Raw genomic sequence first — 22,722 nt, 5'->3', positions numbered from 1 at the left:
CAACTCTTGATTTCAGCCCAGGTCAAGATCCAGGGTCATGAGCTTGAACCCCACACTGCTTGTGCCTCTCTCTCTGCTCCCCCCCCCCCCCAAGAGCTCTCTCTTTCTCACTCCAATAAATAAATAAATAAAATCTGTATTTAAAAAACGTGTCCTGGGGCGCCTGGGTGCCTCAGTCGTTAAGTGTCTGCCTTCAGCTCAGGTCATGATCCCAGGGTCCTGGGATCAAGCCCCAGATTGGCACTCTGCTCAGCAGGAAGCCTGCTTCTCCCTCTCCCACTCCCCCTGCTTGTGTTCCCTCTCTCACTGTGTGTCTCTCTCTCTCTCTCTCTCTCTCTCTGTCAAATAAATAAAATCTTTAAAAAAAAGCGTCCCACATACAGTTACTATAATGAGGCTGCAAGGATGGGAGCCCCATCAGATAGGTGTTCATACGCACGTGAACACTCTACCACCTGGCGCACGCAAGCTTCAGGAGAACTTACAAGTGGGAAAGCTGCCACCTCTCTGGAATAAGGCCGATCCCAGTGGGAGGATGTGACGCAGGTCAGGGAATGTGGAGACATCTGAAACAGACACAGATGGGAAAGGGATTAGAGAGAATACTGCCTTCTCCTCGTGTGCTTTGTTCAGCCAGTGAGCTGATGGAAGCCCAGGGACACAGGGCGGTTGTTTTAATTTCACCTTAAGGGGGAAAAATGTTGATTGGAAACTGTATTGTCAAAAATTTCAAATATCAGAAAGTTATGGTAATATATTAGAACATCTACCACCCAACCAACATAAATCAACATTTTGTCTATTTGCTTAATCTTTTAAAATAAACATTGCAGAGGGGCACCTGGGTGGCTCCGTTAGTTAAGTGTCTGACCTGTAGTTTTGGCTCAGGTCATGATCTCAGGGTCCTGAGATTGAGCCCTGTGCCAGGCTCCATGCTTAGCCAGGAGTCGGCTTGAGATTCTCCCTCTCCCTCTGCCCCTCCCCCACCCCAACTTGTGCTGTCTGTCTCAAAATAAAGAAGTCTTAAAAAATAAATAAAACAGGGGGGCCTGGGTGGCCCAGTAAATAAAACAGGGGTGCCTGGGTGGCCTAGTTGGATGAGCATCTGCCTTCAGCTCAGGTCATGATCCCGGAGTCCTGGGATCGAGCCCCACATCAGGCTCCTTGCTCCGAGGGCAGCCTGCTTTTCCCTTTGCCCACCCCCCTCTCCCTGCTTGGGCTCTTTCTGTCAAATAAAATAAATAAAACAACATTGCAGATACATTTGAAGCTGCCTATATATAACCCCTCCATCTCATCTCTTACCCTACTCCCCAGTGATAACCACTATCACGAATTTGGTGTTCACCATCCTGATTGTTTTTATACTATTACTGCATATATGCATAAATAGCATATAGCATAGTTGGGCACATTTTAAAATCTTATCATCCTGTGAGTATTATTCTCCACTTGTTTTTGTAACTCAGTATTATGTTCTTTAGATGTCTATTGCCATTTTTAAAAATGGCCTAAATCCTTAAAGAATCAGCAGTATCCACAGAAAAGAGAAATAATAATAAGCAAGATGCCTTCTCCTGCCAGCCATTGGCCTGGGTACTCCACCTTCAGCTGGGCACTTTGGAGCTTGCCTGAGCTTCCCCAAGCATCTCAGACTTGTTCTCTGGCTTGGGGCCATAATAGCACAACCACAGTCTTCATAGTATTTTCAATTCATGACAGCCCCCCCCCCCGCAAGCTTAATAATGCCTGGACCTAACGAGAGACTTACAGCTCACAAGCTCACAATAAACATGTTTCAGATTTTCTCCAAAATAGGCCATAACATTATAAAAGGCCAAGTACCAATTAGTTGTTCTGAGAGATAACTACTCCAATATAAGAACTTGTCTTTATCCAGAGTTTGTGAGGTAAATAATCTCACTAGAGTGCATCAAACAGAGACATAGAATAAGACTCCCCAAAAAGATAGCTCTTCAGCCTCTGCTCCCTCCTTTGGCAACCAGTCAGGTGCATGTACGTCCCACAATGACAAACAATAGTAAAACATATCTCAAAACATTCACTTTATACTTGAGTAACTGCTACTATGTTGTTCAAGAAGATTTAAATTTGCAAGCAATGAATTTGTTCAGAAGAATGGTCTTAATCTAGGCAAGAATAATCTCATCTTCTGATGGGAGTTCAGGGGTTGCTGGCACCCTGTCCATACCCAATCTTCATTATGGGACATTTCGGATAGAGTACCAGTGCCTACGCACCTTCAGTGGATTGACCCTGGGGTCAATGCGGCCCTCCTCGATGTCAGCAATTTCCTGCCGAATGCTGATCATGGCATCACAGAATCTATCCAGCTCTGCCTTGTCTTCTGACTCAGTAGGCTCAACCATGAGAGTCCCTGCCACCGGCCAGGACATGGTAGGGGCATGAAAGCCTGCAAAGCAGATAGGGGAACTTGTGTCACTAACCTTGACCTCCCCAGTTTAGAAGAGACCCTCCTCGTCTTGTCAAGGAAATCACTGGATAAATGTGCTTACGTATATAATTTGCATATATATATATGGATTCATCTCAGCACTGTTTATGCAAGAAAGAAGAAAAACTTAGGAAATAAACTAACATCCAACAACAGAGGATCAGTTCAGCAAGTTTTACAGACACTTCAAATGTATGTAAATTTATATTTGCTAAATTGGGTAAACATTAAAAATATTAAGTCAAAAAAGCAAGCTACATAATAATGATATTCCATTTTTATTTAAAAAATGTGACAAAGTGTTTATATATATATATATTATGAAGGAAGACACCTTGAAGAATAAATACTAAAATTTAACGGGTTATCACCAAAGTATGAGACTGAGATTTTATTTCACTTTGACTTTGTTTTAGAATCTATAATGCTTGTGTATTACTTGCAATTAAGAGAAATTGAAATATCATAGCCTATCACAAGTTAAATCACAAGATAGCAACCATAAGCCTGAAGTGAGTGTTACTGTCCGCATTTTATAGATGAGGAAACTGAGCCTTTACCATGGAAAGCCTTTTGTCTTTACACTGAATACAGGCTGAAGGTATTTCTGTTTCCAAAAGTTTTCATGTGTAAAATGAATCAAGACACATACTTGAGAGAGATTTCCTGGACAAAAGCCAAAAACAACCTTTTCCCACTTCTTACCCTTTTTCTATGAAACTGTTAAAAGATGACGAACAGCCCCAAAGTTGATACATCTGTCAGTTAAGTTTAAATGGGTCCCAAATTCTGATCTGCATAAATCACATGGGGTGCTTTAGGGTCATGCCTGTGTGCTTTACAGGATTGTCTCCTCAACGTTATAAACATTTTCAAACAGTATATTGAAAAGAGTATAGAGTTAAGACCCATACACTGTTCACCTAGATTCTACAATGATGCTCTTAGCTTAATCACATTATCTATTCATCCTTCCATCTTATTTTTGATGCATTTCAAAGTATGCTTCAGTCATCAGTACACTTCTCCCTTAAATACTTCAGCATGCATATTATTAACTAGAATTCAGTATCTCTTCACACGTATTTGTGGTAAAATTTACATATAGCAAAATGCACAGTTTTGACATGTACATATAACTATGTCACTCAAACCAGAAAAGGATATTAAAAAAAAAAAAAGCTAATCTCATTACCCATTAAGTCCAACCTCAATTCCATGTGTGAGCAAATTCAGCCCAACATACTCTGCTGTAGTAGTTCCCATATCTTAAAACCATCAGTTGTCTTAGGAACACAGATTCTTGGATCTTCACCCTGATTCAGGAAGTCCAAAGTAAGGCTCAGAAAGCTATGAGTCTTAAAAACTCTCCCTGTGACTCTTATCACTCACTAAGTTTGGAAACCTCTGCTTTAAGGCAGTGTGCCCCACAATGGGCTGTTAAGACTCATCTGCAGGATGCTTGTTAAATACAGGTTACGAGGCTTCTCCTCTGAAAACTTTGATTCAGTAGGTGTGATTAAGAATCTGTGTTGTCATTCTCAATTGCTATTTTGGGGGGTTTTGGGGTGGTTTTTGTTTTTGTTCTGTTTGTGTGTGTTTTTACTTAGCCATTCATTCATTCATTCTCTCACATTTTTTTCAAGTGTATTTATTTAAGTAATCTCTACACCCAGTGTGGAGCTTGAACTCACGACCCCGAGGTCAAGAGTCACATGCTCCGCAGACAGGCAGCCAGGCACCCCATTCTCTCATTTACTAAACATGTAAATTCTGAGGTGCTTACTAAGAGCTAGGCATCTGTACAATTCTAGACTTGGGGCAAGTGTGGCAATCACCCTATCAAACATCAAAATAATGTCAAGTTTGGAGACCAAGACTTGGAAATATTGGGTCGTGACTTCCACTATAACTCCCTCCTCGCCCATCCTCTCCCTCTCTGCAAATGCTGCCTCCGTCACACATGTAATGCAGACAACACATCTCAGAAGCAAAGCTAGAGCCCACCTGAATCGCCATCACTCAGCCATTAGCCAGGAGGCCGAGTCAGGTCACGGGAGCAACCAAGAGATTTGGAGGGAGTAACTGCTAATTTCCTTAATGAAAACTTTCTCTGGCTTTCCCATTTATTGTTAACTCTGCCTAATAAGATCATGCTTCCAGGAGAGGAATGAGCCACACATGTGAGACTCCCATTATGATGCAGTTATTAAATTACCGAAGCTTTCACTTCCCTTATTAAGAGAAGTTATTCAAATTATTAAAATTCAGATAGGACTCCACACCCACTGAAAGGCAAAATTCTCCCCACCTTAGCCTTTCTGAGAATTGAAGCGTCTTTGATATTATTGATAATGTCACTAAAACATGTATTACAATAAGGACTGTGCTGAATGAACATCCACTAATTCACAAGGGCCTGCCTGTGTCTTTCAAAATTCTTCCAGGAAAATTGCACTGTCTTTATGAAACCATATTCCTGTGGTGGAAGAAATTCTTCCTAAGGTGAAGGAAGCCTATCCCTTCATCTGTAGAAGCAGCTGAAACAGCTATGCCATGACTGAAGTGCTTATAAAACTCAAATACCATTGGTCTTGAACACTTCTACAGGTTACCTGCTCTACTTCCTTCACCATTACACCAACTGATCTCTTCATGTTTACCAAGAGTGGAACAGGAGTAAGAATTTACCAAAACCTAGGCAAGACAACACCAAAAAAAAAAAAAAAAAAAAAAAAAAAAAAACCCACAAAACCCAAATAATCCAATTAAAAGTGGGCAGAAAACATGAACAGACATTTCTCCAAAGAAGACGTCCAAATGGCCAATAGACACATAAAAAGATGTTTAACAGCACTCATCATCAGGGAAATGCAAATCAAAACTATAAGATATTATCTCTTAACTGTCAGAATGGCTAAATTAAAAAACACAAGAAACAAGTGTTGGCAAGGATGTGGTCAAAAAGGAACCCTCCTGCACTGTTATTGGGAAGGCAAACTGGTGCAGCCACTCTGGAAAAGAGTACGGAGGTTTTTCAACAAGTTAAAAATAGAACTACCCTATGATCTAGCAATTGAACTACTAGGTATTTACCCAAAGGATATAAAAATACAGATTCAAAGGGATACCTGCACCCCAGTGTTTAGAGCAACATTATCTACAATAACCAAATTATGGCAAGAGCCCAAATGTCCACCAACTGATGAATGGATAAAGAAGATGTTGTATATGACATATTATTCTGCCATAAAAAAGAATAAAATCTTGACATTTGCAACAACACAGATGGAGCTAGAGAGTATAATGCTATGCAAAATAAATTAGGGAAAGACAAATATATGATTTTCCCGTATATGGAATTTAAGAAACAAAACAAATGAACAAAAGGGGAGAAAAGAGAGAGAGGCAAACCAAGAAACAGACTCTTAACTACAGAGAACAAACTGATAGTGACCAGAGGGGAGGTGGGTAGGGGGATGTGTGAAATAGGTGCTGGGAATCACAGTACACTTAGCATGATGAGCACAGGGTGATGTATGGAAGTGTTGAATCACTATGTTGCACACCTGAAACTAACAAATACTGTATGTTAACTGTAAATGGAATTAAAATTAAAAACAATTAAAAATGTAAAAGAAATGAAGAAACATAGGAAACAGCAACCATTTTCTTTGGGGTTTTTAATTCTATTAACTACAAAGACTTCTAGGATGCCAATGGATTCAAGATATATGATTTAATATCTTTTGAAGGGTATTGCCAATGCACTCATAGGGCAAGCAAGTGTTTTCTCTATCATTTTGAAGCTTGCCTAGAACCCTGGGCTCACCGTTTAGCCTATGGATCAGTTTACCATGGTGCCTGCACATTTGGTTTGTGCCTTGAGGAAGTGGCCCATAGCCAGCATGGAAAGTTGCATGAATGTCAAAAACCTGAGTTGCCCTAAATAAAAGCAGTTCTCCCACAAGGTCACTCACCATAATCCTGAAGCCTCTTGGCCACATCCACAGCCTCAATATTTGCAGACTTTTTGAAGGGTCTTGTATCCAAAATAAATTCATGAGCCACATAACCTGGAAAATTTTTTCAGCTCAAGATTAGGATCAGCTTGTTTTACCCAAACAAATGAACAAATAAATCAGCTTAAATCACATATCAATGAGTACCAAGAAGCCATGATCACTTGGTAAGTTTATATTTGGCAACAAAGACCTCATCTACTTTATTAATAAGTATAAAATATAAAGATAATTGTAAAATTAAAAATGTTTTTAACATGTCAGGCCAACGTGTCACAACACACCCCGGAACCAAGAGGCTGATGGGAGGTGGGACTTTGGTGCCAATGCACTGCTGAACTATTTGCCTGGAGATACCTAGGGATGAGGTTTTTTTCTACTCTGAGGTTATAAAATCTACTTCCAACAGTTAAACCTGTCATCACAGGCCTGACCCTTTTATTACAAAATATTTCTAGAGCTAAAGATCCATTGATACTGTTTTCAGCAACTCCGCCCCCAGCATCAAATAACTTCCTCCTGCGTGTGTGTAAATATATAGTAAACCTAGATCTGTAAGGCTCATACATAATTGTATGTGATTCTTCAAAGGGGCTCTTGAGGTTTTGGTTTCAGGCTTCAAGCTGAGAATTAGAAATCGGAGCTGTCAAACACCACACCACAAATGGCAAGAAGCTGAAGAAGCCAAAGGCCCTAGGAGTCCGTTCTCTTTGCTCTAGTTTGTAAACTGACAGTCTCCCCCGGCCCAGGCTGCTATCTAGCTCCCCAGCATGAGCTGTTTGATCCCCCACCCATCAGCAGGAACAAACCATCAACTCAGTCAGCATTTTCATAAATAGAACATTTCTGGGGGCTTCCAAATTCCATGGCCCACACAACTGATGAGTCTCCTTCCAAGAAAGTATCTGCTCATGAGATAATAATGTACTCCTTCTTTAACCTACTTTCCTGACTCTCAGCAAACAATGACTCTACTTACAGATATGTGGAGCAGACATAATTCCTCAAGCCTGAGAAAAATAGCTCCAGTCATTAATAGCCCCTGAGATCGTCCGGAACTGCTCTGCTTCTTATGTAATGAATAGATAAGAAAGGACTGGTTTTGTTAGAAAATGAAAGTATGAGAACCTGAAGCTTTAAATATACTGTCAGTGAATATTTTTTAAATATTCTTTCTAACAATGATGGGGATTAAATTTGTAAGAAGTGGGATTCAAAAGGAGAAAGTTGTATTCATAGCTAGGTAGTCGGGGGGAAAGGTACCTAAAAGGAACGACCAGTTGGAATATTGGGTGGGGGGCGGGGGGGCGGGGGGGGAATGGTGAGACCATTTAAGTCTAGGAATCCCCAATACACAATTGTCCCTACCCCATTTGATAGCCCAGCCTCAACCTTTGACCTGAGCCTCTGGCTGCCACCCCAGCACGGTGACGGTGACACGAGAAAGAAGGCTAATGAAGCTCATTGCTCTGAACGATGCTCAGTGGGCAGGAGGGGAGGAGGGACACATGATGGAGGAAAGGAGTCACTCTTGCTGGCAGGCAGAGGGCAGTCTTCCAAGGAGAAGTTCAGTCACGCTGAGCCCAGCCCGGCACTAACACAAAGCCTGCGTCTGCAGGGCCCCCACCACAGCCAGGCGGTTTGGGAAGAGCTCCATTTTCAAAATGAGGTTCAGATGTTATTTTCTAAATCCATATCCTAACGTGTTCAAATGGAAACGGTGGAATTTCAGCATATTTCTTTCTTCCTGTACTTGAGCCCTAAAAGGGGTGAAATTGAAACTTGGTGGCTGTTAGAGGCCAGATGCCAAGATGTTCGTCTTTGTTTACACTTTTTAAGGAGAAAAGATACACAAACCTTCTATGGCATATGGTGAGTCAGGAAAATTGGAGTAGAAATTATATAAACTGATCAGCACAAGTTTTAATTTCCTCTGAGTAGACGTTCCTGCTGGGTCTAACCATGACTATAGCTGAGAGTCTGAAAAGATACCAAGTCAAAGGAAAAAGGAGGGGATGGTGGCATGATGGAAAAGCAAAATAAAAGTGGCCAGGCTCTAAGCTTGGAACATCTTCCCTCCTGCTCCGCATCCTCAGAGTGACTGCCTAGAGATAAATGGAATTCACTGGCTAATTACTTAGGTGGGCAATCAGGGCTTGGTCAAGCTTTTCAGTTGCAATCCAGGCACCATTACTAATAGAATCAAAACTGAAGGTTTCCCTGGAAATGAGGTCGGGTGGGTGGGGCCTCTGGCCTCAGGAGGGTCACTTCCTGGCCTGGGATCTGAAGGCCCATCCCCTGAGGCCCATGTCTACCCATAAAGGCGACTGGGAAACCAATTCAGGAATAGGAGTTTCCAGGCAGCATTAGGTTTGTCTAAGGTCAAAAAGGGAAGGCATTTAAGAAATTAAAACATAAATAAAACACTGGGATACTAATGAAGTTGCCTACTCCACTGACAGAAACTCCATTTAGATCAAACAGTGAGCTTAGCCTCCCACAAGGGTAGACATCTGTGAATTTTTTTCAATTCCTCCTTCAAAAAAGGTACCATCTTAAAAAAAATTCTCAACTGGATGTCTTTCAATAAATAAGAATTTATCATTAAAATAAACAAACAAAAAAAAGGTACCATTTTACCTGAGGTAATTCCTTTCTTTCCTCATCCGAAATACTACTGCTTTTCCCCCATCCCAATTCTTGCCTGTCACTTCCTTGCTTCACAAAACCATAAGCCTCAGTGGTTTAGCTGGTATTTTCAAATCTCTCAAAAGAAATGGTTCATAAAGGGAAACCTGGAGTTCATTAAAATTATTGCCTCATAGTCATCTGTAATTCCAAAGTCTTATATAGAACTAGTAAATATGATTAAGATGAATAATGGTCTTCTAATATTGCCATTAGACATCTTGGACTACAATGCATTTATTAAGAACATTTCTATTTTGGGCCCTCAGGAGGTACAGTGATAATTCTTTTTTAGGCCCTAGAATACACAGCTTCAAATTATATAATGAATGTGTTTACCAGACTAAACATGAGACAGTTTCTTATTTCATGAACTTTGGGATTGGGTAATAAAGTCTGTAATCACCCATATATCTCTGCATGGGATGAGAAATACAATTTATTATTTGATTCTGGAATAAAATGTCAAAACAAATGGAAATTGCATCTATCATTTTGTGCTGCAAATCCCCTAGGACTGTGAGACAGTCTTTGCTTAAAGCAGTCACTCAAATGCTAAGCACATGGTAGGCACCTGAGAAATGCTTGCTGGTTCAGTTTCCTTTCCGCTAGACTGCCACCATACCCCACATGCAGTCCAGATCACACACATTCTTGCTTTAAAAACTAAACTTAAGATTGCACAACTGTGTAAACACACTAAAAATCAGTGAATCGTACATTTAAAGTGGGTCATTTGTATGGTATGTGAATTCTGTCTCAAATGTTTTCAAATAAAGTTAATCATAAGTAAATTTCAAATACCTTAAAAAAAACAGAATAAAACCCTAAACCTTGTCAATTAAAGCAAAAAGATTATTTTTCAACCACGAGAATGGCAAAGATACTCTGCTTTTGGTTGGTGGTGTTTTTTTTCAGCCTGGCTCTTGCTGTTCACTAGGCCCTGTTGTGATGGTCACTTCATATGCTATTAGCATGGAATAAATTGTTACAAAGTCTCTGTGGGGACAACCAGGCCACACATATCAAGAACCTAAATGCATTCATACTCTGAAATAATAATTTCTTTTCTACAGCTCTAACCTCAGGAAATAATCAGAAATGTTTTTTAAAAATCTAAATAAAAAAGATATTCGTTGTAGCACTGTTACAAATGCAAAGCAAACTACTAGGGGAAAACACAGAATTACCTAAATCCTGGTATATCCATATAATAGAATCAATGTAGCTACTTTCAAAGAACATTTAATGACAAGGGGAAATGATCACAATATAAGATAAAGTTAAAAAACAGGACACAAACTATTTGTATTATGATATCATGGTCTAAATGTAACATAGGAAGAAATACAGCAAAATATTAATAGTGGTTATGTCTGCTTGACGAAACCATGGATCATTTATGTTTCCTTCCTCATGGTTATTTTACAAATTTTCCATGTTGAGCATATAAAAATTACTTACATAATCAGATAAAACAAGTATTTAAACTAATCCTGAAGGCTGATACATGAGCAGGATGCATTTCACAGGGCAGGAGCTATATTTGAATGAATTAATTAGTAGCTCTTGTAGATTAATACCCACCTCAGAAGCATTCTATTGTGCTGCTTAGAGACATATTGCCCACAAGCCTCTTTCCTAATCTCTGGGGAGCATTCCTACCCAGACCTGGTTATTTAGCTCTTTTCTATTTTCAAACTACAGAACTAATCCTTTGGAAAACTATTTTTAAGGCAAGACCAGCCTTTAAATTAAAGATCATAGATGTAGCTGTATACTCCGCCTGAGCTGGAGAAACAAAGAGCCCAAGAGAGGCCTCATTCTTTCGGCCCATGCTGCTTACTGACTGCTAACTCTCTGCTCCAAGCTCCAAGTCCCCATCTGTCCCTGTCTGCAACTCCGTGCCCACGGCAAACATGCTGCCTGTCTCCTCCCATCACCTCCAGGATGACTCTGTTCGCCCACTCCCTCTATTGTAGCTTCACTCTCCCCTCTTCAACTCCTTTTCTCTGGAAGGTGAATATCATGTTCTTTTCTTATTTCAAAACAAAACGGCATCCTATTGGAGCAGCCCCCACCTGTCCCACTGCCTTCACTACCAAACTCGCCCAAACCATGAATGCTTCTCCCTTCTTCTCCCCACCCTCAGTCCACTTCTCAGCTCATTTCCATTTGGCATCTGCCCTATCATTTTTGCCCTAATTCTTTCGAAGGTGACCAAAGTGTTCCTAATTGTTAAAGGCAGGGTTTTTGTTTTTTTTGTTTTTTTTTTAAGACTCCCGTGGTAAGACCAGTCTGTCTCTCCCAGTTGTGCGACACCGTGTACATTTACGGTGGGCCAGAAGTGATTGACAGGTACGGGTGCTGGAGCGTGGAAGCAGGCACAGTCTTCACCCTGCTCAAGGTCTGATGGACAGAGCCAGACAAGAAACTGAGTGGGAGAAATCCTCAGTAGTGGAGGGAGCAAAGGAAGGAGTAGTTCTCTGTGCCAGGGAAAGGAGGCTACAGGGATCAGATGAGGCCAGAACAGAGACAGACAGGGCAAGCAGGGGCTTTTCTCAGGAGAGGCACTGTGACAAACGCTGCAGAGGCTCTAAAGCTGCCTCAAGCATGGAGCCCGCCCTCACCAGGTACCCCTTTTCTGCTCATCCCTGTTAATGTAGCCATCTGCTTGAGAGGTTTTGCTCTAGTTTCTCAAAACTCTTTTCTTGTGTTTCACCATTTTGAAGAGTCTGCTCCTAGATTCTGTGCCCATAGCCAAATTTGTCTGGCTCCATCCCTTCCCATCACTTCCAGGGTGACTTTGTCCCCCCCTTCTATTATTCCCACAATTATACCTCTATTATCAGCATAAGAGGCTTACATAGAATTGCTCTTCACACTCAAATAATCAGTAACTAAGTCCTATTGATTCTACGTCTAATAGGATGTTCATCCCCTGCCATTTTCTTAATGACTTTACCATTCTGTTAATTCTGTCATTCCCCTGCTCAAAAAACCTTTCATGGCTGTCATCTGGCTCAAGGGTAAAGATGAGAGCCTTCTGACACCTTCAAGGCCTCAAGCTGCCTCTCCAACTTCATTCTTATCTGCTCCCCTTCCTCCTATCCCATCCATCAACCCCTCAAAGCCTCCAACCACCTAGACAATTCTGACTTGCTGCAGTCTCTGTTTACTGGGGTTGCTCCTCTCCTCTCCAGGCTCATCTCAAAGGGCTCCTCCCAGAAGGCTCTCCCAATTATTCTGCCCAGTCTGAATTACTCCACTCTTCTAGAGGCATTCCCATAGCAGTTTGGGAGGTAATGAGCTCGCGGTATTTATGTATACATCTCTCAGTGGTGTGGCTCCTTGTTGACCTGGGCTGTGTACACTAACTGCATCACACAGCCTTCCAAATAGTGATACTCCTAAACTGTTCACTAAATAGAAGTTATTTCCAAAAAATCTATGCTTTTCTCTGGTGTATGCTAAGAAACAGAAGTTTCCTACCCACTGCAGAAAACCACATCTACTAGGTCAAACTTGGTCAAGAAAAAACCAAGGTGATGGTAAACTAAGGTTGATACTTGCCTCTTGCACCCCGGAAAAGGACTCTGTAGTGTTTTTCTAATCGCTTGGCCATGTAGTTGGCATTTAATATAGCAATTTCTGTGGCCTGTTTAAGGCCCTTGCCTCCCATCATCTGCAACAGATGAGAAAAAGAGTCATCAACCATAGAATAGGTAAACCCAATGGACACTAACCAAAGACACCCCCAAATAAATCCCACCCACAAAGGGAGTCAACCCACTATCACTCTGGATTACAGATGGGTATAAAAGCCTGAAATAAATTTTGGTTTTCTCCTTGGAACATAACTTTATATTTCTTATAAAAATAACAAAGTAGTAACATAAAAGTAACAAGGAACAAAGTAACAAAGCTTACAACAGGGTAAAACTGACTGCTATATATTGTGTTATATCTAAAGAGGAAAAAGAATAAGAGACTCTTAATCACAGGAAATAAACTGAAGGTTGTTGGAGGGGAGGGGGATGGGGTAACTGGGTGATGGACACTGGGGAGGGTATGTGTTGTAATGAGCACTGGGTATTATGTAAGACTGATGAATCACAGACCTGTACCCTGAAACAAATAATATATGTTAATTTATTGAATTTAAATTTAAAAAAATAAAAGAAAAAATAAAAAGGAAAAATAATCTTAGATTACATGCATTTAGGAGAGCTGTTTGTTTACTGTGAATTTGAGATGTCTTGATAATTGCCAGAAATCTCGTGCGATCTTGACCAAAATCCCCACTGAATCAATGTTGTATGGTTTGTCTTACACTTGTCCAGAGTCAGGGTCATTTATATGTTTAACAACTGCCAGGGTTGATATTATCCTTTTCTGGTATTTTCTAAATCCCTGTGGTTATACAGGGTGAACATTATCACCAGCAAAGAGCTTAAAATCAAGATTGCACCAATTTTTATTGTTGACATTCTTCCCAGAATACTTCATGTATGATGGAGGCTTGGTATATATCAAATACATAACTAATATAAATCAAAGGAGAAAGCATCAAATAAAACAGGGACACCAACGTCCAAAGTAAGGAGAAGACACATCTTGCCAAGCTGGACAAAGAAGAATTACCAGAGTAAGAACTAGAACTTGAGTGAAAATCTAAAAATGGGTAGAATTTGGAGAGGCAAAAAGAAAGGGGAAGGAGCTCCAGGTGATAAGAATAACAAAAACCAAGGTGTAGAAGTGAAGGCACAGGGTTGCAGTCTGGGGGTTACTGTGGAGGCTGGTGAGCTGTGACGAACTCTTATAAGCCTCGAACCTTTGCTATGAAGAACTTGGATTTGGTTCAGCCAGCCAATGGCTCTCAACTCATGCATCAGACTCACTTGGAAAGTCTGATGGCCCAATCCCTACCTCTCATATGCAAATCAAATTTGATTCTCTCTGGGATGGGGCCTAGGCATGTGTGTTTTGGGAAGAATCCCCCAAAGATTCTGTGTAGGCTAAAAAGACTGAGCAGTAAAGGCAAAAGGAAACCAGAAGATAATTTGGGGTCTTAGAGGGAATCCTGCAGTACTATAGAGAGTGCCCAAGATGGACTGAAGCAGGGAAAGAAGGTAGTTCTAGAGCAAGTGGCAAGTAACAACTTGCCTGAAATAAAGAGAGGGGTCAAGGTAGTTTAAAACCTATTTTATTTCATTTATAACTGAGGTTCTGTCTGGTATTCCTGGCATATGGCCAAACCAGCTTTGGGGCATTTATTTTCTGTATGTGGGAAATAATCTCTAACCCAAATATATCCATAACAAATAATCCAGGTTTACAGGATCTAGGGACTAAAAGGAACCTGTGAATAAGATTCTGTTTGCAAAGAAGCAGACTTTTATTATGATTGTTTTTGTTGTTACTATTTGTAAAACAACGCTAGTATCATTTTTAAAAGGAGGTTTTAGTCTCTGAGGTACAGAACTGTTGTTCCAGCTACCCAGAAAGTTTTAATTAAGAAGCATAAATGCCACCCTGTTTAAGAATAACAGCCAGCCCCAGAGAGCCATCCAGCATGACTTGCATAGCTGAGTTTTGGAGTCTTGTTTCACCAGAAGCCACCCTTCCTTTAAGGAGGGAAGCCAGTTTGGGAAAGATGCCCTAATTAGCTGCTGAACAAGTGTTCCTATCCGATGCACAGTCTTGTCAACCCAGGAGGTGGGCAGGCCCGTTTGAACAAGAGCTGTATAAAATAAACTCTGGCTCTAGAGTTTTTCGGAGAAACACAAAGAAAGGAAAGCTGTTCTCTAACAAAATCTAATTATCACAGAGAGTTACAGTTCTACAGGCTCTAAAGGGCAGACCTTTGGGAAACTACTACATAAGCAAATTTCTGCTATTTTTTATCTTATCTTCCAAGTTCCTAAGAAATATAAAGCCATGTGAGATTTATTCCTAAAAATTTATCCCAGGATTTCAACCAAGTGTAATTAGTATGTGCACTGTTTCACTTGCAAGCAGCTATACAAATCCTACAGGAAACTAAAATGACGTAGCCAGAACATCCACATGACTCATGGAACTTAACTTGGTCTGGAAAAACATATCTGGCATGTCAGTTTCTGTGATGTTAAACCCACTATGAGAACCCAAAGGAAATAGCATCATGAAGAATAGATGAAATAAAATTTATCTGATCTCTTTAAGAAGGTTTCTTCCACCCAAGTCAGCAATCTTCACTGAACCACATCTCAGATCATAGATTTTTTTTAAGATTTTATTTATTTATTTGAGGTGGGGGAGGGGCAGAGGGAGAGAGAATCTGTAGCCGACTCTGAGCTGAGCACAGAGCCCCATGCAGGGCTCAATCTCATGACCTCAAGATCATGACCTGAGCTGAAACCAAGAGTCAGACGCTTAACCAACTGAGCCATCCAGGCACCCCTGGATTTCTTCATTTTTAAGTCAAGGAGAAAGTCTGCAGTCTTAGTTTCCCACCCACATATCACATCCCCCGCCCGCCTAACACAGTCACAGGCCTCACCTTAATATAGGCCCACGAAATGGGCAAGATGGAACTGGAGCCCCATGGGGCTGCGCTAACAGTACCCACAGGTCGGTCATCCTCACTTGGCTTTACCGAGATGATGGGATGATCGGGCAGGAAAGGGGCAAGATGTTTCTTCCTGTTATTTTTAAACACAAATTCAGCAGATATAAAAAAAAGATCCAGACCAAGCAAAACAGGCAAAACAGGCAAGAGCTGAGCACTCTCAGAAAGCGCTCTTCCTAGTAGAGGAACTCAGAGTGGAAAGGACCTAACACCTGCTAAGAAACAGTTGTTCAGGAAGTACTCCTTCCTTCCTCCTCTTCACCAGCCATCAGTGTCCCAGTGGCTCACCCAAGAACTATGGCAGGGGATTTGGCAGAGATAGACAGCCATGAAAGAGCTTGTAATCCATGGAATCACCAGGATGTGGGGACCTCCCAGCCCCACGCCCCACATTCTTTCCCAAGGAATCTAAGGGATAGAGGGTGCTGCTGAGAGGGAGCCCCATGGGCCTACACATCAGAGGCCAGCACATGACCATGACTCCCCCACCTCCCCCACAGTGGAGGTACTAAGGCACCCCCACTTGTTATAAATAATAATAATAATCAAAAAGAAAAAACATGAAAAAGCAAGAGGCCAGATTCCCAGTAGCCTGAAGACTGGGCCCTTTGGTCCATTTTTGGAAAACTGAAGAAACTCAGGAAATGGCTGCTCAGCATCATTTTCACAAGGTGATTCAACTTCATAGTATAAAAAGTTATCAACAGCTATGAGACATTCCTTTAGTGTTATTCTGACTTCATCTAATTATTTCTAGTAATAAGGTCTCTTTCCTCCTTACTTATCTCAGATGTAATAAGAATCCAGGCTGCAAAGTGTTTAACACTTTACATGCAATTCACTTCTTTCTCTTTCTTTCTTTGTTGAGAACATTTAAGTTCTACTCTCTTAGCAAATTTCAAATATACAATACAGTGTTAACCATGATAATCACCGTGTTATACATGTTACACATCTTGGAAAGTTTGTGCCCTTTACCAATCTCTCCCTACCCACCCCCCTGCTCCCCAACCCCTGGCAAGCACTTTTCTCCTATGAGTTCCTTTCGTTGTTGATAGATAATTCACTTTCAATGTAACCATCAGCTGATTTCTTTTTTAAAAAGAATGAATAAAGAAAACCTTCTTGGAAATCTAAATTAAAGTCTAGGAGACACTTGCAGGTGCTAATATTCCAGTTCAGATCCATAATGCCCCAGTAAATTCCCTATTCATTGCTCTGCTCACAAGCCTGCCCTGTCTATGTATGACTGGGAGCTTAGTGTGGCCAATCGAGCACTGCGGTTAATAAAATCTACTTATGCTCCTCTTTGGACATTCCCTAGGTCACCCTTCTCACTGCTTCTCTCCCAGCCCCTCCAGGCACACTAGATATGAAGGTGTCCATGACACTTGAAGACCTTGATGAGAGGAACAGCAAATTGGGGGCCATTCTTTCATTCTTAATCTCTAAAACCTTCCTGAAACAAGCAGCCCAGAACTCACACGCCGATGGGCCCCATGCCAGGGCCGCCTCCTCCGTGGGGAATGCAGAAGGTCTTGTGAAGATTTAGGTGTGAGACATCAGACCCAAAATCTCCAGGACGACAGATTCCCACCTACCACACAGGGAAAGAGCCAAAATCAGAAGTCAAGAGTTGAAAGGGTGGTCTGGAAAGGTTTCCGTGCTCCTGACTGTGGCCTCTCCCTTTAGAGGAAAGGTAAGCAGAGCTGTTCACAGAATGTTCTCGATAATGGCCAAGTTCTGCAGTCAAAACCTCACATCCCATAGGAAGCCTGGCTTATGGTTTCTATGGAAACAGCCACTGACCATTTAGCCTAATTTAGATTTTAAAATACAGATTTGAATATACAGTCAATTCCTAATTTTCCACCACAAGAGGGAGAGGAAGCACCCTGAGCAAAAGAAAGGGAATTACCTCCTTGCTGCAGAAAGAGATTACTTTCACCCTAGCAATATTAGCTCTCCCTGCATGGTTGGCTTTGAGTATCATGTACTTTGGGTACAGCAGTGGAAGGGGATGGAAGGCCACCTGAGAGGATGCTGAGCCAAAGGAAAGGAAGGCAGGCTGATGGTTTTCCTGAGACCACCGTAATACCAGCTACAACATTCAACAGGCCTTCCTGCCACTTTGGCATTAGGGCTAATTTTCAATGTGGCAAAGATGAAGAGTGCATTAATGCTATTGAAGCGATAGACAATACCTGGACCACACCGACAAAGGGAATCAGACAGAAGTAAAGAAAAACAAAGAATTTGAAATGGTAAAGTAAAACAAACCAAAACCAAAAACAAACACAAAAAAACAAAACCAACCCACGACCACAACCACAACAACAAACAATGACCAAGAAGTTAAGAAAACTCTGAAAGATGATGACATCCTTTGCTCGTGTCCCCTACAGCATTTGTTCAGGGGTGCACATTACACAGAACCCTCTCCCTCCCCCCCCCCAACACACACACAAAGTAATCAGGAATCAGGATTGGCCCTTCAGGGACAGAATTATTCAGCCACTTTACACTGAAAAAGTTGAAGCCAGATTAATGGCTTGTTCATTGTCATGGGATGTTGTGGGAGATGAACATCCACAGTGGCCAGAATTTGGGTCTGAACTCCCTTAGAAAGGAAGTCAAGTGACCTTCTTACTGGTAGCACCCCAAGAGAGATCACAACCTCTGACGAACTAAGGACATTCAGTTCATTCCCTGCATCCTGTCAATCTCTTTACCTCCTCCCCAACCTCCACTATCACCACCTTCAAATCTAATCTCAATCAAAGTGCAGTACTTTGCTTGAAAGTGGCAATAAAGAAAGCCAACCACAGTTCTGAATTCAGTTAACATGTTGTAAAACAACTGTCCAGAAGTCAGAGAAAAAAATCTTCTTCTGACCTAACCATTTTCCCAGGGAGTCCCTCTTGTGTTGCCTACCTGTGCGTTCATATTTGCCCCGTCTAGATAGACCTGTCCTCCGTATTGGTGGATCAGGTCACACACGTCACCAATGTTCTCTTCAAACACTCCATTGGTGGATGGGTATGTAATCATGATTGCTGCTAGGTTCTCCTTGTGTTTATCCACCTGTGGGATAGAAAAGAGCAGAGGTAGACAAAGGAGGAAATGTTTATTGGCCAAATCCTTTCTTTTTACTTTACAGGATTAGGAAAGATTAAATCTTGGACTTTTCATGTCTAGAATTCCCTCAAAGTATGATGGCACTAACAATTCACAGCCATTACTCTTTTCTTAATTCATTCCAAAGAAATAACAAAATGCCTTCAGGCTAGGTCTCCATGATCAAGACCTAAAAGACTATTAGGAAGATTTTTGGGTATTTTAGGCTCAACTCCCCAAGGTTTTCCTTTGGTTTTAGTCATCTGAATAATTATTTCAGATCTTTTTGGTTGCGGACATGTCTGTTCTCACAGCTAATCTCTCTCTGCTCATCTTGCCATATCCACCCCATTCCATTTCCCTCTCATTCTGTTGAAATTAGAATTCCCATAAGGAGTGTTCTGCTCTGATAAAAAGAAATCTCCCTCACGTTTCCTTTTCACAGAAAGCAAACATATATAAAAGGCACATTCCTGTTGTTTTGGCCAGTGAGTCAGAACACGCTCATGTGGAAATGAAAAAAAATATTTTTTAAAGGTCATATCCTATATTGGGGAAACTTAGTAATTACAACTACTGCCCCAGAATATCTGTTGGTAAAAACTTTGTGCGGCTCTGGAAGGGTGGGGATGGATGGGAGACATGAGCAGTGCTGTTGTTTTCAGCTTCCTTTGAAGGCAGTTGCATGAAGTTCTCAGTCTCCATGCCTAGTAATCCCGACAAAATCACATTGCTATTCAACTGATTTCCTTCCCTCTTAAAATGCAGCCTCCAGTCCACCAGTGGAAAGGAGATACAGTTGCTAGGCAACCTCTTCCTGGAGGTTGGGAGGTTGGGAGTGGGGGCTGGTGTTGCAGGAAGGAGGTGGAATGCTGCCCGAAATTCAGCAGGTAATGGCTGGGACAGTCACAAAAATTTGCAAAAATCTACATTTGTTTTAATTCCCAATACAAAGATTGAGAATAACTGTGACTGCTAGTTTGATTATTAATGCGGGAAGGGAGGGAAGGTTGGTCAGGAAGGAGAAGGCAGGCAGGCAGGCCCTGCAAGGAGTATCCTTACTATGACCATGAATAATTCATTCAGTTTCTTACATATGCATTAAGAAGATGGAATTTCAGTTTAAAGGACCTTCTCCCGGTTAGTGAAGGAAGCAGACTATGTTTGGTTTTATTATGGACCAAAAATGTGACTGTTACTTTCTATTTTTCTGATAGAGACGGTTAGGTTTTCTGATATTACTTCATTTTCCCCAGACCCATTCAGAGGAGGAACTGCAGTCTTTTAATTAGAATGCAAAGAAAGATAAGGTTGATATAAACCATCTAGTCCCTTCTCCCCACCACCTCTTCCCAACCCAGACCTCGCCCATCTGTTTAGTGGAAGATGGGTACCATGGCCTTGAGGTGAGCTGTGTCAATATTCCCGTATTTATCCACCTCCACAGGCTGAATCTTCATGCCTGCCATGTGAGCACTTGCGGGATTGGTCCCATGTGCTGATTTTGGAATGAGGCAAACCTTAGGAATAGAATGAAAGGAAGGAGAAAAAATCATCACCAGGCTATTCATGGCACAAAAGTCCTACAAATGCTTGGAACATGGATTAAATAGGCACCACATGCTTTATTTAAACTGATCACTAATGCCTTAAAATCTGCTACAATTTCAATATCACTATAGTGTAAAACAATGTCCAAAGAGTGTGCACCTGAATCCACAAATATTGCTCTTTAAAGACTCCTGAAATATTAATTAGTACTCTCCTCCCTTATCTCAGCATACCAAAAACCAGACCCAGGCTTATTATGACCTTGTCGCAGTTATAATATGTAGAAAGCATCTTATAAGAACATGAAGTTGGAAGTTAAGCTCTAGAACCCAAGTGCCCAAATCAGTTTCAGTGCTCTGCTCGGCTTTGCTGAGATTCAGGAAGAGATGATAATGGTAGACATAATTCCAAGGCCTTCCAGTGCTGATACATCAATTAGTCACCATTTACTGGATGCTTATTCTGTGCACTGAACTGTTAGTTGCCACAAGAATCGTAAGGTGAGCATGAAAGCATGTCGTGTATTCACGGACAATGCTGGCAAATGTATAAACAGGTGTCACAGGAACTCAGAATAAGGGGATGTCACTTCAAGCGGAAGAGGTAAAGGGAAAGGATTTCCAGAGCTAGAGCCTAAGCTAGCCTTTAAAGATGAGTTGAATCCTTACAGAAGGTGGATGGTGGGTACAACTTTAGAATGCCCAGATTTAAATCATTTTCATTTCCTCCTACAAATCACGTGAACAAGCGAACACACATGCTGGGGTAGATGTGATGATGATGCACTACAGGAAAGTGCATCACAGAGTTTATCCCAACAGAAAGCAACAAGGAGAAGCAACGATCACCCTGAAAATAATCCTTCTTTTTTTAAATACCAGGACCAATACTGCAACCCCTTGAAGAGAAATGGATGGGCATTATAGTAATGGATTTATGAAGGGGAAACTTTGCTTACAGGTGTTTCCTCAAAAACAGCAAAGTTGTCTACTGAAGAAAAACACACGTGTACACAAAGGCAAACTGTCAATTTTCTGTTGACAGAAAGTTTGTGACTCTCTTGAATGGTTATTGGTCTCATGCTGGTTATGCAGTGTGTCCTCAAATCCTTTTTCTAGGTTAAATGCTTCCCTATTGTATTGACTCTTTCTCAGAACCAAAGTCACTTGTCCTTTCCCATAAAGTATTTTTATTCTACCACAGGATCTTTGGATAAAAGGACCCCTTCTGGGCAGAACATTGACCAAGAAGGAAAAGGCAAATATTAAAAATGTATATAGTCAACTATACCCAAATTAAAACATTTTGAGTGAATATAAAATATTGGTTAAAGGCCTAAATTAAGAATTTCTACCAGGGAAGTTCTGCTGAAATAAAAACATTCAAGGTAAAAATGTCAACCATCCTGTGGTACATTGAATAATGGGCCCCTCAAAATGCCCAACCCTGATCTCCAGAATCTGTGGATGTTACCTTATGGCAAAACAGACTTTGTAACTGTGATTAAATCAGGCTCTTCAGATGAGATATTATGGATTTTGAAATCTGGATTATCAGTTGGGCCCTAAATATATTCCCCAGTATTCTGAGCAGAGGGAGGCAGAAGGAGATTTGACTACAAAGGAAGCAGAAAATTTCATGAATGAACAAGAGGACGGAGTGATGGCAGGAAGGGCCCCAGCCAAGGAACGCAGGAGGCCTCCAGAGAGGCAGAGAAACAGATTCTCTCCTGGATCCTCCAGAAGAAGGTAGACTTGCCAACACCTTGACTGTAGCCGAGAGAAATCCAATTTTAGACTCCTGGACTCCGTAACTGAGAAAATAATTTTTTGTTTTGTCCAGCCACTAAGTTTGTGAGAATTTGTTACGGCAGCCATAGGAAAGTAATACATACCCTGACGTAAGGCATCAGAAAGAAAAAAGTCTCGGTGGTTTTGTCAATGACTCATTTATAGGTTGCTGTTATACTTTTCTGGTTTTCTATGTGAAAATAGGAAACTTTAATAATTTTTTGGGAAATTTTTAATGGTAATTTCTCCTCACTTTAAAATTGTGGGGTCCCAAGGGACTTGGAAATAACAGGACCCAGATTTGGTGCTTTAGTTTATCTAAAACAATCCTCTTTGGTCCATTTATGCCCATTTAGGTGGATGCTCTGTTTTTCCAACTCCACAATGCACCTGGCGTAGACCCAACCCATACCTCATCCTCCAACACTTGCTGAATGAGTGAGGGATTCACTCATTCAGGGAATG

The 22,722-nt window shown here is 41.2% G+C and overlaps 1 protein-coding gene across 2 annotated transcripts in view; it reads right to left on the bottom strand.

Annotated features, from left to right (window-relative positions):
• Positions 1–22,722, bottom strand: part of GLDC (glycine decarboxylase) — a 153,418-nt gene that overhangs the window by 1,709 nt on the left and 128,987 nt on the right. For both annotated transcript variants that reach the window (XM_027616322.1, XM_027616323.1), the window contains 8 exons: positions 20,311–20,436; positions 18,734–18,883; positions 17,284–17,396; positions 15,731–15,872; positions 12,760–12,871; positions 6,457–6,552; positions 2,262–2,434; positions 486–566 (listed from right to left, as the gene is read on the bottom strand). In XM_027616322.1, the coding sequence (XP_027472123.1) occupies positions 486–566; positions 2,262–2,434; positions 6,457–6,552; positions 12,760–12,871; positions 15,731–15,872; positions 17,284–17,396; positions 18,734–18,883; positions 20,311–20,436 (993 nt within the window). The remainder of the gene's footprint in view (positions 1–485; positions 567–2,261; positions 2,435–6,456; positions 6,553–12,759; positions 12,872–15,730; positions 15,873–17,283; positions 17,397–18,733; positions 18,884–20,310; positions 20,437–22,722) is intronic.

This window comes from Zalophus californianus, chromosome 13, assembly GCF_009762305.2.
Source record: "Zalophus californianus isolate mZalCal1 chromosome 13, mZalCal1.pri.v2, whole genome shotgun sequence".
Taxonomy (NCBI): domain Eukaryota; kingdom Metazoa; phylum Chordata; class Mammalia; order Carnivora; family Otariidae; genus Zalophus; species Zalophus californianus.
This window is presented reverse-complemented; position numbering and strand designations above follow the sequence as displayed.